Here is an 18,706-nt window from a genome sequence, read left to right as displayed (position 1 = left end):
AAATCTTTGTAATTTTTATCGAACATCCTTCTTTTACGATAACTAACGTAACGTAATTGGTGCATAATGCTATATTACAGATTTTTCTTTCGTAAATTAGCGACTCTAATTATATCAAAAATAAAAATGAGAATTATATTTTCGCAATCAGTAAAGATTTCGTCTTCTCGTTAAAAGATTATTCAAAATTGGAGTCGATATTATTTTCCTTATTCATTAATCATGTTTCATAAAATTCACGAGAATTTTTTATTTTACAGACCTTCTGCTGAAGATTTAGCTGAAGCTGGTCCGTCAAAACAAGACATGAAAGCAGTTAAACTACACAGTTGTTCGCTCTGTCAATATAAGAGCACCAGAAAATACAATGTAATACGACACGCTAAACGCATACATGGAACCATGAAAAAACCACGTACCTGCTGTGGTAAGTTAACAATTAATCTTCAAACGAAAGAGAAACTTTTATCGAAGATGTTTTTCTCCCTTCGGTTAATATCGAGTAGGACGACAACGTAGTAGGATTCGTTGAATTGCAAGTTTTCTTTATACTTTCGTCCCTTTTTTCAGAGCACTTTGTTTGAAGATAAGTTAGACAATGAACCCACGTTCGCCAACAAAGAGAGTCTTTCGATAACGCTTGTCTCGTTTTCCTTGCTTTTTTCTTTTTCCCAAGAGTTTCACACGTTTCTGGTTTTACAAATTAGATGATTTTTTCCCTCTTTCTCTTTCTCTTCTCTTTCTCTTCTCTTTCTCTGCTCGTTTCCACACGTTCTCAACGAGAACGGATCAAGTTATCACTAGCGTCATTTTATTTGAATTAAAAAGTAAAAATTCTATAAGTTTAACTTTTCATGATTTAATTGTAAAATCGTAATTGATAATCTCAACAATAAACTTTGAACTGTCTCTTTACATGTTCGTATTTAATCCTATCTTTTGATATCCAGGAATACTCGCAATGATCGATAAATATAATTGTACAGAATGTTGTCGATTATCTAATAGCTCACTTTGAATATTTCATCGCATCATTTATAACATACGAGATTTATCTTATATCCCTGACCTTTTTGTTTCTCAATCGTTGAAAATGAAACTAAATTTTGAAAGAATTTTATGCAATTAGTAAAGGAAGAATATTTACTTGCAGGTATTGATTTTCAACGGAAGGATTGTTACTACTTCCATTGCGAAGACGTACATCCTCATAGAAGATCAAGAACAAAGATCAGCAGAAATATTTATAAAATAACTGGACATAACTTAACAAATAATCAAAGGAAAGATTTGATGGTATATGTTAAATCTAGCAGAAAATGTAGAAAAAGTGACAGACTGAAAAAACAAAAAGACGAAAAAATTATGTGTTTACTACAATACGCATTATATAATGAAAATACTGGATCCATAAACAATCATGCCCATTTGGATAAACATCAATCACTAAAAGACATACTTCTTCAGAAAGAAGAAGAATTTATTATTAAAAATAATCATTTTTATGGAAAGAATTCTTTAAATGTGAACGAAACATATACGACAATAGATTTTAACTCAATTGATAATAATCGATTGACTGAACATCAACGATTATATTTACAAGATATAGATTTCGATAGTTTTCCAAGACTAGAATAAATAGACTTGTAGTTTTTCGTGTCAATTAAAAAAAATTTTTTTTTTAAATTGTATATAAAAAATAAATGAAATATGTTTGTAATATATAAATAATTTAATAAATATTTAATATGTACATTTTTTTATATCTAAGTATATATTTTTTAATGTAATAAAGATCGTATATATGTAAAGTCTCTTATATATATGTAATAATTAGGTAATATAGTAGATATATAGTTAATGTGCGCGCTATACTTAATCCGTCGTTTCTCATAAGCGACAGCATTTATTTTAGTATCTTTATCTAAATTCTAATTGTAAAAATTAACGAACATTATGTATAACTAATAAAATTCAATTTGATATATGTATTTTTCTAGTTTTATATTTTTCTAAAGTTGTATTGACTATTTGAAAGATTTATTGTAAAACAAAAAATAAATAAATAAAAATGTAATAAAGTAAAGAAAAGACATACGTTATGAATTTAATTTAATAGAGATTCAAGCGATCCCTTAAAAATGCATTTTCTAATACTTTTATGAAATTATTATTTGAAAAAAAAATCCGATATTATCTTCATAAAAAAGAACACTTTACATCCAAAAAATTTTTAAAATTTTGGAACCTTGTCAATATGTAAAACATTTTCTTTTAAGTAAGAATTTTTTGTTACTGCCCGGTTTTAATTCAAGGGGATAATAAGACTCTTGAATTTTGGGATTTCTTTTTCTTCAAAACTATTAGATATCGAAAAATTTCATTAAGAAAAATTTTGCGTCTCTACTATTAAAAAATATTTGTAAAAAGTTATACACAAAAAAGTTTTAAAATTCGTAAAAACTTCGTAAATTTTGTTATGTAAATAGAAAATGTCTTGTTCTTTAAAGCTTTGTTTCTTTAAAACTTTATTTCATTATTTTTTTCACTTTTAAAAAGAAAAAACTTTTTCAAAGATGATAAAGTTTTTCATTTTTACTGGATTACTTGCAAATACATATTGACAGACTTTTAAAACAAATATTGATTTCTTTTTTACCTGGTTTATCATTTCTGAAAATAAAATATTTACGTTTAAATAATATTTAATAATGTCAATATCTCCCAAATTATTCATGGTCTTGTAAATAATAAAACTAGAAATAATTTCTCCATTTCACTGTTCTTTCATTTTTAATTCGTTCAATTAAATTCACCTTAAAAACTTCGATAAGAAATATTTTATTTATCGATAAATCGGGAATAGTTTCTACGTTTCTAGATTACACATACACAATATGATTTCGAAATTTTCAAATAGCGTTCCGCTTAAGGGATATAAGCTTCGATAAAATTCACGAACCACGCGGGAATTCGAATTCGCCCGCTAATTATTTGGTTGTTGAGTATCCAACGAACCATAACTACTCATTCTCCGGTTCGTTAGCATTTGTCCCATCGACGCTTCCTCGCCCTCTCTATCTCTCTTGCCCTACTCTTACCCCCTACCACTCATTCCATTCACCCTTTCGCAAGAGGGACAAGATAATTACTGGTTCGATCGTAATGCTTGTGACATGTCGCACGTTGTACGTGTATCGAGCCACGTTTGTTACGTACACGTGATTGTCTAATATGCACATGAAACAGTTAATTTAGCGAGAACATTCACTATTAAATTAATATTCGTATTCAATCATTTCTGATGTCCAGGTTCGTTCTAATGAAAACTTTTCATTAAAAAAAAAAAAAAAAAAAAAAAATAACAAATAAAAACAAAATAGAAAATCGTTTAAAAAAAAAAATAAGAAAAAAGTACAACACTCGTATTATTCCATTAGCAACGTTGAAGACGAAAGAAAAAAAAATAAAAAAAAGAATTGCAGTAGAAATTTCATACCTATAAAAAGTAAAATAATATTTTCCAATAATCCGTTGGTATCGATTGGAACTTTCAAAATATGAATACGAATGTCTCTCGTATTATATAATAACGTATTGCATGTAGAAGCTTTTCATCATCAAAACAATAGCATTTTTGTATTGTCACACAAATATCTGAGAATTTCGGGGAGAGAAAAATATGCTGGTAAAATGTGAAAATGCCTCCATAAGTTTATAACGACTCATTTTATATTTTTTCTCTTTTACTCTTAGGAAAACTCGTTTCCTGGAAGGACAACGGAGGGTCCTTTTGGACCTTCCTTGGCCGAGTTTTTTGCGGTTTCCTTAAGGACGCAAAGAGAAGCACTAACGGGAGTATGATACCGCAAACTCTGATAGGTTCCATCGTTTGCTAGTGCTGCGAGAGCCTGTAGACCTAAACGAGCGCTACTTAACTTCGAGCTCTACCAACCCTCTTATACCCCCTGTTCCGTTTACCAATTGCTCTGAAACGTTAGGTATAACATTTCTCCAACTTTAACGTTGGCATGTCGAGTATTTCGCATTTCTCTACCCACACAGTACCTGTGACCAAAAATATTCTTTTTATTATATAGTATAAAATAAAATAATTCGAAACACAATCATTGTTGTTATTTATTGCAGATGACTAATCAGAAAATGCGAAATAACGCCTGTAAATTCTGTAAGAATGTGTATAAATTTCCGAACTCTTCTTCAAAACTCTCTTCTGATAATAATCAATAATATATTTCCTGGCCTCCCATAAACTTCGTTTTAAATTTATAACAACCAAGAATAAACAAGAAAGATGCAAGAAGGGACAGACAAATACAGGTATACGAATATATTGGTCAATATTATATACCTTTCAGTTAATCTTGGATTTAATCCCATAATATTTTCTTTAAGTTTGAAAGCGATGTTAAATAGGTCCGAAAAAACATTTTTGTCCATTACTATAATTGTTGGATTTACCCTTATACCTGAATAATCGAAAATATACAACTTCGGGATTAGACAATATTATATCACAAAAATTGTATTGTAACAGAAAATAAAATTAGTAAAATCTATATTTCTTTTTCATACTTTTTATATTTGTCTAATGTTTCTTAAGTGTTTGTCCTTTCTTTCCTCTCTCTCTCTCTCTCTCTCTCTCCGTCTCTCTCCCTTTTTTTCAATTTATGAATATAATCGCTAAAAGACATCAAAAGCCGTTAGCAAAGTTACCAACCTTGTTGTATTATCTTCATCGTTCATCTTAAAATCCAACTATATAAATCTCGACGCGTATCCTGAGCGTTCTGTCACGTAGGAAAAATTCCGTTCTCCTTTGCAGAACAGACTAAAGAACTCAAACGATAAATTGCATGGCTTGAAAGAGACCATTCCTTCCTCTAACCTTTACAACGTCCGAACATAGGCTAACCATTTTGTATACATGGCAGTTGATGGAACAACAACTTTAACTGATGCCACTCCATTATGTTTCATGAATATGTGGTTAGAACAATAGCAAATTTACTAAAACCATTAGATAAGAAAATAAATAATACCAAAAGTTCAATAACCGAGACACCTAGTTACTCCTACATATATTGTATGGCCTAATAACTATTACCACTACATATATCTTCGTTATTTTTACTTATATGAAAAAAATGTTATTACAGGATAAAATTATACTATTTCAGGAATCATATCTGATGGTGGAAAGAATTGTTAAAATTAATGAAGCATCAGTTAAAGTTTTGAAACTTGAATAATTTCATGTCAAATGAATGAAAAAGTTACGTTTTGTTAGAATATTTATGTTAGAAAAGTCGTACTTATGCGACTCAAAGATTTCTTATACTGTAGAGTATAGTCTTCAAAGTACGTTCAGCTTCAGTAGCAGCCGCAAAACGTCTTTTTTTTCTTGTGAAGCCTGCTTTGTACTTCTGCGCTTCTTTTTATCCGCGCCTGCCAAGCGAATACGGTTTTGCTACCTAAACATTTCGAAAATACGAGAGGCCATTTGCCATCCTAATCCGCTCATTATGTCCAACAAATGAATCCAGGTATCGTTAAACATTACAACTACAATATATATACCAACCTCTACGATTTCGACATCACGGAAAAATTCTTTTGTAACTATTTTTCACAAGACCAAATAAAAATCTAACCCTATGAAAATCTAAAGATTGTATATTTTATAGAGTTGAAAACGTTTTCGCATTACCGTCGCCAACATAGTGAGTGCTTGTACTAGATATTGTATTTTATTTCTAATCGGATTATTTCACGCGTGGCATCAACTTCCATTTTATCAACGCTTTCTTGGTGATTTTCCATCTATTCTAAATCTTCCGATGTACCACTACGAGATTCCTATATCTTGCATACACAACAATATGAAAATTTTATATCGACATTATATAAGCATTTTTCCTATGAAGTTTCCAAAAACAACAACAATATCGTGAAAAGAATGAAATTCTTATGTTATCCGATTTTAACGATCAACTGACTTCCAATCTTCATTAATTATGATCCTATCTATGTCACCAGTTAATTCGATACCATTTTCATCATTGATAGTTGAACTATCGCTAAAGCTATTTGCTGAATAGATTCCACTACTCTGTCATAGGGCTTACGAGTAAGAAAACGTGAAGGATCCATTAAACCGCAAAACCTTACAAGTCCTGTGAAACCGACACCTAACATTCTCAGTGAAAATGTAATACGCGTATTCAGGTCGTAACTATGGTGACTTATTTTGAGGCACAAATCTATATAGGCAGGATTCACACTTTTGGCACTTCAATTTAATTTGAAAGGCTAATCCCACATGTCCGACTATATTCAATTCCATATTTCCTCTGCAAACTTTGCATCGAACGTACTCGCTTAACACACCAAAAATAGTCATAAAATTTATAATTTCAATACACGCGCTTGTATTGGTATTTGAACTCAATTTTCGCTTCATACACATACAATACAATTTAATGAGTTTTAAACTAAATCTACGTCGTAAGACAGCAAGTACTAATAGCTCTGTCAGAATGGTTCTACGATGTTAGTCGATCATTAGGAGTGTGCTTAATCCCTAATAAATAGTATAATAATAATGGCTATAAGACAGAATTACAATCGTCGAAAAGTTGTAATTATTATAAATTTACTAATGATTTAAATAATCGCAAATAATTATTTAAATAATTTAACAATAATTACAAATTATCATTAAAAAAAAAACACGAGTAACGAATAATATATATTTTTTCGTAAATAATCGTACTTTTCGAAGAACTCTCTAGAACTATTAGATGGGAAATTCTCGTAATAAGGATCTTGAAATAGGATAACAATGAATGTCAAAATATTTGGTATTACTTAATGATCCTTTCACAGATATAAAAAAAATTTTATGGGAAAAAGTGAAAATGACCCTCATAAAATAAATACTTCCGAATATGACTTAAGCACGAAAATGAAAATAAAAATGAAAACTCTGTAATATACATTGTCAATATTTAAAATTTTCAAGAAGCTTCTCGTGTAGTAGACAATGATAATACAACCGAATAAAAGAACGAACGAATAGCGAAATGAGTATTGTTGATAAAGGAACACTTTCAAAGAATTGGAAGAATCGTTAACTCCGAACGCAATGGTATATCCTCCGACGATTATTTTACGTGTCAAAGTTAACAAGGAGAAACGATTTCCGACGGATTCTTACGGCCACAGTACGTAGTCTTTAGGTGCAATTTCCAGGCGATCGCTTTCACAGCCGCACCACTTTATCTCCGTCTAACGAAGCTGCGGTCCGAGATTGCGGCACGTGGAACATCAGGAACTCGTTAGTGCGTGAAGCATCCAGGTATTTTCGAAACTAACTCCATTTACTAGCCGTACATCTACGATCTGTTCGGTACTCGTAACAACGAACGGAAATCCACTGCGCGTAAATCGAGCGAGCACGGTGAATTTCACCTACATACATCCATAAATACATACATAGCTATTATGTCTACAGTAGCTCACTAAACCATTTGGTAATAATTTAAAATTGAATAACTCTCTTATAAATTGATTTTATAGATTGATCAAAAGAACTCTGAAATTTTGTATTATATATAAAGAAAGTATAGTAGATATAACGTAGAAAAAATCTAAAGAAAAAATAAAAATAAATTCTTGTTTTCTCATAACGATAATAGAAAGATACGAAGTGAACTTTTTGCAAATTTCTTATCTAGCTTTTCCTGTTTTTCATACAAAAAAAAAAGAAAACATTTTTTGTAGATCTGATTGTTTTCGAGTTTCTTGTTCTCTCAAGGATCATCCCGTTACATCACTTTTCTTCCGAGATAATAAATCAAGAGCTTTCCTTGTTTCCTTTTATCCTATTTCTTCTTTCCTTGCCCAAATATTGCACTACCTCAATACAAAAAATAAATAAAAATAACGATTGTATAAAAAAATATACTCAATTTTGTGTAAGAAAATGGAGATGTTAGCGTTCATATATTGGAAAGTCAAAGTAATTTCTAGAAAACAATAAAAACCCATTTACTTGGTTCAAAATAAAGCAAAAGTGAAATGCATGCAAGTTTATTGCTTGACGTTCACAAATTTAAAATAACGACAGAATAGAAATAGTTAGATAAGTAGAGAAAAAAGAGAAGGAAACAGAGAGAAAAAGGTATATAACAATATTATCGAAAGAATTTCAAAATCATAATCAATAATCCTACATTGGTAGATGCTTGTCCTTTTGTGTCAAAGGTATGGATGGCATAAATTAGTACCTTGAAAGCATCCTCAAGAAGAGAACGCTAATTAAAGCGATCTTTAAGGAGCATTACCTACGTAGTATTACGAGTATACAGTATGCTCGTCAGCATGCGTAATTAATATCGCCCAGCATCTCGTTACCATGCACAAAGATCCATGATATTAAGATAGCGAGAGTAAGATGAGATCATCATAAGGAGAATATCCAGTCGAGATATAGAACCTACTTCTCAAGATTATATTCCAAGTCGTTCATTAAATTTTTCGTTTAAAGAAGAAAACCTTAGAGATAGGATTCTTGCTCGAAGGCTATCTAAAATTAGATAGATCGATCGATTAGAATGAAGAAAGTTGAAAAATCGATCACCAAACTACTTCGAATTCTGAAGACGTGAACACGTTGTGGTAAGTTAACACGGTGAGCACGTCACATAAAGAACGTAACGAACCAATGGAAAAAGTTTCCTTCGTTTCGACGCTTCGTTCGTGCTTGTTTCTATTCGTAGAAACGTCCTTTTTTCAAAAAGATTTTGCATGATGTTATTTTGTCAGCATGCCGAGCAGCTTCTATCTAATCTACATTATGAGAATCTACTTATCATGGTTTTACTAAAAATAAAAGTACAGTTAATTCTCCTATAACACGCACTTTGTGAACATAGTTTTTGTAGATACCGCACGGTTTAAAAAATTTCGAGAATGCTCGTGTAACACGCTACTTTAAAAAATCACCTTTAATAGAATGAAAACATTTTTCTACGACAATTAGTAAATTTAAAAATCTTCAAAATTACTTCCAAAGTCACGAGATAATTTTAAATTTTGAAGAAATGTCTCTTTTCCCATTTCTCGCCAAACGGAAAGTTAAATTTTATTACTTTCTAGTTTCCATCAAATAATAGTACTTCACTCTCGTACAGTTTCATATAACAAGGAACGGATTTTCATACTATAAGAGGATTACCTTGGTAGAAATCATTCCTTTTTCTGTTCCTTTAAATCTTTTCGTTCAAAAAGAAAAGAAAAAATATTATTAACAAGCGAATCTAAATAGATTAACTACGATAGAAAGCTATTTTAAAAAGAAAAAGAAGAAAGAAAAAGTAAACAAATCTCTAATGTGAAATTTATGGATGTCAGTAAATTGTCAGTCTTAATTTAAAAGGACGCTGTAACAACATAGCCATATATCTATCTACCTGTACTAACGAAGAACGACCCAGGCCAACTGGGAGTTCTTCGATTATCCGTGCCAACGGAGAAGAGCAAAGGTTATGTTCTTCGGTAGTCTGCGCGACAGAATGTCGCCATGATATTGGCGAACCTCCTGACGCATGCGTCGCTTTTCTCCAGGTCTGGTCTGGCGATTTTGGAATCTTATCAACAAACATTCTTCGCGTGAGATCCTTAACTTGTAAGTCATCGAGATACTCGCATTGCCGACGACAGTGACGTTCATACCATTTTTCTTCCATTTCTTTTTAACTCTTTGATCTCATGAAATTAAATTGTGTTGGATCATGAGATCGAAGAAAAAGGCATATCCGCTTACATAACGAGCTGTATTCAGTGTTTCCGTAAACGTTCTCTCGTAATTGTTGTCTTCCTTGAATCCTTTCTAAAAGATTTTCCGGACACGCGCGATAATGGAGGGACAAGAATCTGAACCTACATCTCCGATTTCCGAGAATTCGTTCAAGAGGTACAAATACATATATATGTATATATATTATACTTATATGCATCGAATCAATCGAGATCTAAAAAGAAAAAAAAAAGAAAAAGAAAGAAAAATTTAGAAATGTGTGCATAGATATTACAAATGATAATTTCTTACAACAAACAGAATCGGTTTGCAACGCATCGATCTCGTATTGGATCATCCTCAGAAAGTGTATTACAGTGGTCACGAGATTTCTGGGAAAGTTCATCTGTATCTGGACGAACCGGTTAATGCGATCGGTAAGTCGAATTTTTTTCATTATCCTTGTTTTGTTCTTTCTTTTCAAATCTATGTATTTAATATATCGTATCGTGAGATTCGATCCTATCCGTCTGTATCGAAAGATTTATAAGTCATTGAATTAAGTTCCGTTCGATATCATCAATTCGATCTCGATATTCGTATCTGTTAAAAAAGAGATAAAGATCATAAGTTTGAAAATAGATTTTCACGTAAGACACGAAAGAAGGATGCGATCGATCGTATTACTGTAGTAAAGAGAGTCCGAAAAAAATTACATTGAGATGCCTCACATGTACGTTGTCTCAACGATTTACGATAAGAGAAAAAAGAGAAAGATATTTTAACAACGTAAAAACAATCGTTATGTTTACTCGAGATTTGTTTACTTTTTATATAACTTACTACTCGTAACTCTAAAAATCTTCCCCGTCGAGACGAGCACGTGCCAAACCTGGTATCGATCGTATTGCGTAACGAGTGACCTAAAATTTCTAAACGATGTTACACACGTACGTAAGTACACACACATACACCCACTCACTCACCAACACACATACGCACGTAGAACTCTATGAGTGACCACTGATATCTCCAATATAGGTCTCGAAAATTTCTTTCAGGGTCACGCGTGATAATTCTACATTTGATTTTACTTAGGATGCTTCGCGATATCTCTAATTAATATCCCTACTATCGATCATACGGTTCACGATCTTTCTCATCGATCAATTGCGTCGATTAAGATTGTCTCTGTTATTCAGGAATTCGAATAAAATGTAAAGGAGAAGCACAGGTGTATTTTACCGATCGATCGGCAGGAATAAGGCGCAAATTCTCATCCGATGAAAATTATTTACACGAGGAGATCTACATCGTAGGAGGTAAACTTGATCGTTCTGCTCGTTAAAAAAATTCTATTGATTTTTTCATTTAAATTACTGTTATACAAACGATTCGTCAACGTTCGTTTTCAACGAACAATAGAAAAATAAACAAAAACTAAATAAATATACATACATATATACATACATATATATATATACATATATATATATATATATATATGTATACATATCTGTATATTCATATATTAACAATGTTAGCATTAAATTAATTTTATCAATATTAAATCAATAGTCGTGGCTTTATTTTCTTACCGTTCAGCCATGAAAAAATATTGGCATGTAATTATGCCTACATGATCTGAATAATATTGAATTAATATTAATATTTTTAATATTAAATTTCTCCCTCTCTCTCTCTCTCTCTCTCTCTCTCTCTCTATTATTATTATTATTATTATTATTATTATTATTATTATTATCTCTTTTGTGTTTAAATTATATTTTCTATTTACATGATAAAAATGTCTACGAACAGACAGAAACGCAAAGAGCACGATAACCGGGGGCGTCTACCCGTTCAGTCTGACACTTCCGGAAAACTTACCGTGCAGCTTCGAAGGCCGCTACGGACGTGTGCGCTATTCAATTAGGGCATTGTTGGACATAACAAGCGTCTATCGGTTTTCCACCAATATTATTCCATTCACCGTTGCACCCATCCTCGACCTTAATCGAGATTCTCTCGCACCGGTGAGTATGAAACTGGAAACGTGCACCGGCGTATCTTGCATTCGTGCAACGTCGATCGCGTATCCTCTTTATCACTGCGTTTTTTTTTTGAATGTATTTCTGTATATATCAAGATTTGTAAAATATATATGTTCATTCATTTTAGTTACCCGTCTGTGAGAAGCAATCTAAAATTTACATGGGCCAAACTGAATCACTTAAAATGTCGATGTCATTGCCAGTAAGAGGTTACGTTCCAGGACAAACTATACCGATTCAAATATTATTAAAGAATTACTCGAATGTCGTTGTTAAGAAGCTACGAATTGTTTTTAAAAAGGTAACGATTCAAACTTCTTCTCCCTTTTCATATTACATTTAATCAATAATCTTTCTAATTCAATTTCAGGTAATTATGTATCATGTTACGGAGAAGTCTAGGAAGCATAAAGAGATAGTAGTTGAAATCGAGCAACCGATCGAGAAAAATTGTAAATCGTATGATATCGTCTTTGATGTACCTGCTGTACCACCAACTGGAATGATTCATTGCAATATCATTGACGTTTTATATACTCTTAAGGTAAGTTATAGCTAATCGTATTGAAGATGGATATGTTAAAAGACAATAAAATCTACAGGCCGAAGCTTGCGTCGACGTGAGCGAATGGTACTACAGAATGTTTCAGAAAAATTTAAAGTTGCGAACGAACGTGATAATTGGTACAATACCAATTCGAAATTATGAAAATCCAGAAAATACATTTTCGTTGCCTCCCAATACGTTACCATCGAACGTTGTAAGTACTTCAGAAGAATTTTATTTAGACGAGGATGAGCCTTCAATAACGAAAATAGAAGAGGAGAATCAATCAGAAATATTGTGTAAGCGTTGATATTTGAAAACGTTATGCAACTCACGATTTGTTGCGAATGAACGATAAGATTTATTCACGTTTCTTTGTTGTTATTGTTTCTTTTAGTACCCGTCTATGAGAAAAGTCAAATATATCGATCTTCGAAGCCGGACCGAGACGATCCCACGGGAGATGATGGTGATAGTGATGGAGAGGTCAAACCTTACTCCCCCGTATACCGTGTGTACAAATTCAGAAGTTCAACCAGGAGGAAGGACGCTAACTGAAAACGATACGAGTGCCAGTTAACGGTAAATAGTAGCCTTTGCTTCGTTGCTTTATAAAGTCGACGTATATTACTACGAACATGGCACGTTACAAACGCAGAAGCAAATATAAAATTTGAAACGAAATGAATTCGCGATAATCGTTCGATTAGATCTCAATTCCCCTTTTATCTAGCGTTGTCCGACTGTATTGCCTTTTATTATTCTGCCATCGATTTGTTTATGCGGGAAATAAAATACGTTGGAAAGTACAATACGAAACGACCAAGTATTTTATACTTCTAAGTGCCGAGCATAAATATACCCAGTGAAATTTGGAAACCCGTTGGGACCAAACCACAGAGTCGTTAAAATATAATTCTTCGAAATTTTACGCAAGCTCATGTTGTATAAAAGTTAGAGAATTATAAAAAGAAAAATGAAAAAAAAAAGATATATAAAAATTTACGTTTGATATCGATGGAAACTTGTGTAAAAAAAATAAACAAATATGTATAATCTATATGCGTATACATTGTACTAATCCAAATTGAATATAAAGATTACATCAGACGAGTACCTTGTTTTTACCTATTCGCTACATATCTCAATCCGGATATCCTTCTATACCAAACTCAAAAACGAACCGTATTATACAATTTACATAACCCGATCGAATGTGTTACGATATCGAATTGAAAATGAAATTGGAGAAAGAAATTGGGAAGATTCGATTTATCCGCATATAGGTGTGTATATAAAAAGACATTTTTGAATGGAGAAACGATGAATGAGCGATGTTCGATTATAAGTCGAAGAAATTAAACTGTTGCTATTGAAACTCATTATCGAACACGACTATCTAATCAGATAATTCTTAAGACGAAACAGCTCGTAACATTGAAAGTAAACCCCAAGAATTCATTGATAAATCAATATTGAAATTCATGATCAAAGACGTTAGGTACCGAAGAAGGGACACCAAAGCTCTAGACGGAGAAGCTCGATGGTTGACGGTTCCTTTGGCTACAATCTACATCCATCTACGAACTAGAAAACGCTCTTGCCTTCTCTCTCTCTCTCTCTCTCTCTCTCTCTCTCTCTCTCTCTCTCTCTCTCTCTCTCTCTCTCTCTCTCGTCGCAACATATCTCGACATTCCGCAAGTACTTTGAAAGACCACATCAGAGTTGGTACGCCTTCTGAATATCGATCTTAATCATGGGTCCTGTAGTAAGAGTTATCGTAATTTAGTGGTGATTAAACGTAACCAAGTTTCGTCTGTAAAGTCAGACAAGAGATGACGGCGACAAGGAGAATGTAATGAAGTAGTCGAAAGGACGCGAATCGAGGCATCGATCCTTCCTCTCGCCTCGGGTAACACGAGTTACCTCTCGATATACCTGTTCTCTTATACCGAAATCGCCCTAAGCGTAGAGGCCACCTAATTAAAAGTTCGTACCAGTTCTCGGGCAGTCACGAACCTTCCTACCTGCGTCATCCTTCAGAATCGTCCAAGAATGAATTTCCGCTAGAAACAGTCCTCCTCGCAGCATTTCCATTCCTCCAACTCCGGTAGAAAAATTTCTCCCGTTAAATTCGAACTTCCAACCATTTCTTCGATCTTCCTCCCTGTCTCGTCTCATCCTTCGACTCTGTTCGGCTCGGTTAAAGACGAATCGAGACATCGATCTTTCCTTTCCTTTCTTCTTCCTCTTCGTCCTTTTTATTCCTGGAAAATAAGTTCGAACGGTAAGTCGTTTGTCACAGATTCCGGTTTAATAAAGTATCTAATCAATCCTGTAATATCCATTTTAAATTAATAAAAATAGGATTAGAAGATACATATGTGTTTATAGGTATTCTATAATTATTTGTAATATTTTATTTTTGCGGGTTGCATATTCCATCTTTATCCTACTTAAAAAAAAAAAATTGTTGAAACAAATAACGAAATAAACAAATAAACTTTTTTCATGATATTTATCAACCAATGACTAAAGTTTCTTTTTAATTTCCTGCAAGCATTTCTGCGGGCAAACAAGTTTACTAAGATTCGTTTCAATTGGACATTATTATGTATAAGACAAGCCAAACTATCACCGGTAATAATACTTTTCTCCGAGCAAACATCGTAAATATTCATCTCTTATTTCATACTCTTCCTTTCGAGATTTTTATAGAAGAAAATATTATGATAATTTGTTAAACTTTACGAGAGAATTGTTTCTAAAAATAATTTTATAGAATAGTCAGTAATACGAACTATTGGTAACTACGAACAGTAGCGTATAACTGGAATAAAAAATATGGTTTAAAGGTAATCCAGTAGCTATTATACTCGAGTTTCGCTACTTTTCAACAGAATGTTGATGTTCGTGAGAACAAAGAAGAAAAGAGTCAGTGACATGGTGAAAGAGAGCGACAAGTCGGCATTGCTTTGTCTGAAGTGTCATTGTGCAGAGATATTCTCATGCGTGGCTAAATAAATCCAGGATATATCGAGCCGTACAGTTAAGTACGGCCGGTTAAAACAATTAGCTCGCGCAACTACAGTAACACTCGGTGTAAACAGCCCTTCCACAGTAATTCTCTGTTATCGGCGCTCGACGAACATTCATAGGCTTAACAGGGCTTATCCTTCATTCTCCTCCTCCTTCTCTTTCTTCTCTTTTTACCCCTTTCCGATATTCTCTCTCTTTCTCTTTCGGTATCAGTCACTCTTCTTCTAACTCCGTAAACATGTCCTTATTTCTCATCACTTTATCCCTTTTGGAATGGATTAATAGAGGAATCTATCTGGTACACAAGGTTCATCAACCAACGGTGTCTTTCTCGATCACGTAGACTTTACTGCATCGTTCCGTCAATCGACAAGGATACGTGACTATGCATGAACCTTATTGTTTATTTTAGCCGACCTAAAATATAATGATGGTTTGTTCAATGATCCGAAAATTTTTCTACCATCTTAAATTATATCAGCAGAATACCTAAATTCGAAATGTGCCCTTTATAATCTCTAGGAAAAAAATATCTGATTACAACGAGCGATTAAACATCAAAGAACAGTTTATACAAAGCGACGAACTATCGGTTTAGAAGCATGCATTTTTATCAGATATGTGCAGCTGCATTTGTTCGTCTTTATCAGTTGCAATACCGAATAAGCTTGTCAAATGTGCTCGCTTAAAATCTTATCGACGACTGGAAGCTCGTTCAATATTCTTTTGTGTGAATACATACGTACTATGAATACGCCTGCAGCTCTACGCCTTCGAACGTTTATCGGATATCCTAATGAGAAAGCTATCGCTTGGGTTTCCAAAGGATAGCTTAAGATTGTTAAACTGCGCGAGATAAAAACCTTTAAAACACGATCGTTGATATTGGAAAAGAACAAAAAGAGACATAGAAAATATTATTTCGCGAGGAAGATTCATAACTAGGACAATACGAACCGGGACAACAAGCACCGAATGCGGCTTTCAGCGAATCTACTATAAAAAAGAAAAAAGGAAAGAAAAAAGAAAACTGAAAAAGAAAAATTCATAGATAACGCATGCTCGAATCCAGTGTAATAAAGCGAAGTGCTCTCTCGTGCGGCGAACTCACCAAGTCACTTTCATCCATGTCGCGATACCGCTATGTTCTCTGCAATCCTCGCGATTACAAAGCTAAAATTTTTCTACTCATAGCTCGATCATTAATGCAACGTGTAGCTACTCGGATTGTACGAATGGCGAAAGATTTTTTATATGCATGCGTTCCGCTTCCTCTAGAGTAATGTAAAAAAGAAAAGAAAGAAGTTGAAGAAGCGGTATAAAGATAAAAATAAAGACATTGCTTGTGTTCTAATAATAATAAATGATAACAATCTTGTACGGATACTTTCTATTGTTAGAACAAATGTTCTCTAGTGTTAGACCTACAATACTCCTGTTATAACAATTTACCTAATATCCCAATTAAAACAAATTTGTCAAGATTATTGGAGATACAAAATAATAATAACAATAATCACGAAAACTATGTCTTAACGTCAACGTTCGAAAGGAAATAGAAATTAATAGTGTCTATGACAAAATAATTATTGATCGAAGCTTCGGGCTTGAAAAGAGAAAAAGTCTATCCGAACACACGTACGTACGTACGTATCTACACGTGTGATTTTTTGAAACAAACCAGGGACATTCGCGAACAAAAAAGAAAAACACTAGGTCTACGTGATATTCGGATAGTTTTCGATTACACACGTTCGTATCGAATTCACCTAGCGTTGACCCGCAAGAGAGCCGAATGCGTTTCCCAACTCTTTGACCGACATAACAATTTTTCATAAAAATATTGCCCAACGATTTCCGCCTGGCTCGGTCTCTCTTTACGCTTCTCTTATTCGGCCGTTCAGCAACCGAGGCATCTTTCTTCGAGTTTTCTGCACGATTTCCCACGCGAGCCTTGTGCCAGCTTCGAAGCAAAATAAGTTATAAATAATGACCAAGACCAAGAAGAAATTCAAATCTCTCTCTTTTTCTTCTCTCTTGTTTTATTTTCTTATTCTTTTCTTGAATTCTCAAGCATACGTATCGTATTTATCGAATATAGTAATATTAATCTAGAATCAGAATGCAATAATGGAAATCGTATAATTCTAATAGAAACTCTAATCACAAATATTACTTATAGTTTCTGTCAAGAACAGTCCCTTCGAGATTCGATTCCATTTGAAATGGAACGTTCGTTATATCGATTTCGGAAAGTCTCGTGCGCAATTTTGGTCATTCGTGTATTAAAGAAAATGGCGACTTGGGTTCACGATACTTCAGAATGAACTATAATACTTCGTTGCTTTTTCACGTAACACGAGATAGATTGAAGAAGTCGTAAAAGTTTCTGTTTTCTACCTTTACCACTTTGTATCCGATCTTATCGATACTTCTCGAGTACGATGATTCGACGAGGGAATAACCAAGAGATTTCATGTAGCAAGTTTCAAAGACGACCTGCACAATACTTCGACATTATTTTACCTGAGTTGGAAAGAAGTTGGTTTAAGCACTCGATCACTTCAATAGTTCTTGCTGTCTTGGTTATATTCTCTGTCTTCGTCCTTTCTCTTTTTCTTTCTTTTATTTTACCCCTCCTTTATTCTTAAATACGCTATTGCATATACGTCAATGGACTATCGTTGAGCACCTATACTTTACTCTCTTGAGAGAAGTACACCGATACGTTCGATAAATTTCTAATATTATAAAATTCTATTCGGTTTAGTTGTCAGATCGTAAAGCTGCACAATTTATACCATGTAAACGTTCCTTCGGAAATATTTCGAAACGTGTAACTCTGTCAAATTATACTAAATTTATGCAAAATAAAAACACCGATTCAAACATGCGACGCAAATGTTTGCAAACATGATACTGCTACGACCTCTGCGAAGACAAGACGAACTATTTTTTGTAAGTTGTGAAGAAAAAAAAAGATTTCAAAATCCTATTCTTTTTATAGTTCAACAGAGTCCTTCATTTTGTTAGATATGAAATATAAATAAAGTAATTCGTTTAAATAAAATATCTTAATTGTTCGCGAAAAGACCTTACGTACGATCGTGTAATCCTTATTTGAATCGCAGTAAATTTACAACTTTGATTAACAATGTGTTTATAATTAACATTAGAAACAAACGAAATATTTACTTTTTTATGTTAGTCCATAGGTATACAGTTGTAAGCACTATCCAA

The 18,706-nt window shown here is 33.1% G+C and overlaps 1 protein-coding gene and 1 long non-coding RNA gene across 2 annotated transcripts; one reads left to right on the top strand and one right to left on the bottom strand.

The window, feature by feature from the left end:
* Positions 1-3,463: 3,463 nt before the first annotated feature.
* LOC127067066 (uncharacterized) lies at positions 3,464-18,367 on the bottom strand. Its single transcript, XR_007782544.1, has 5 exons — positions 17,643-18,367; positions 14,455-17,577; positions 10,139-10,429; positions 9,501-10,061; positions 3,464-7,497 (listed from the first exon to the last, which is right to left on the bottom strand). It is a non-coding gene; the product is annotated as an uncharacterized LOC127067066 (long non-coding RNA).
* LOC127067064 (arrestin domain-containing protein 17-like) lies at positions 9,855-13,540 on the top strand. Its single transcript, XM_051001579.1, has 8 exons — positions 9,855-10,003; positions 10,148-10,263; positions 11,029-11,148; positions 11,648-11,862; positions 12,008-12,181; positions 12,251-12,424; positions 12,483-12,726; positions 12,825-13,540. Exons 1-8 carry the CDS (start codon positions 9,948-9,950, stop codon positions 12,983-12,985), a joined length of 1,260 nt encoding a protein of 419 aa, XP_050857536.1. The 5' UTR covers positions 9,855-9,947; the 3' UTR covers positions 12,986-13,540.
* Positions 18,368-18,706: the final 339 nt, after the last annotated feature.

Source organism: Vespula vulgaris, chromosome 10 (genome assembly GCF_905475345.1).
Source record: "Vespula vulgaris chromosome 10, iyVesVulg1.1, whole genome shotgun sequence".
NCBI lineage: Eukaryota > Metazoa > Arthropoda > Insecta > Hymenoptera > Vespidae > Vespula > Vespula vulgaris.
The sequence above is the reverse complement of the archived record's forward strand: the minus strand, read 5'-3'. Positions and strand labels throughout refer to the sequence as shown.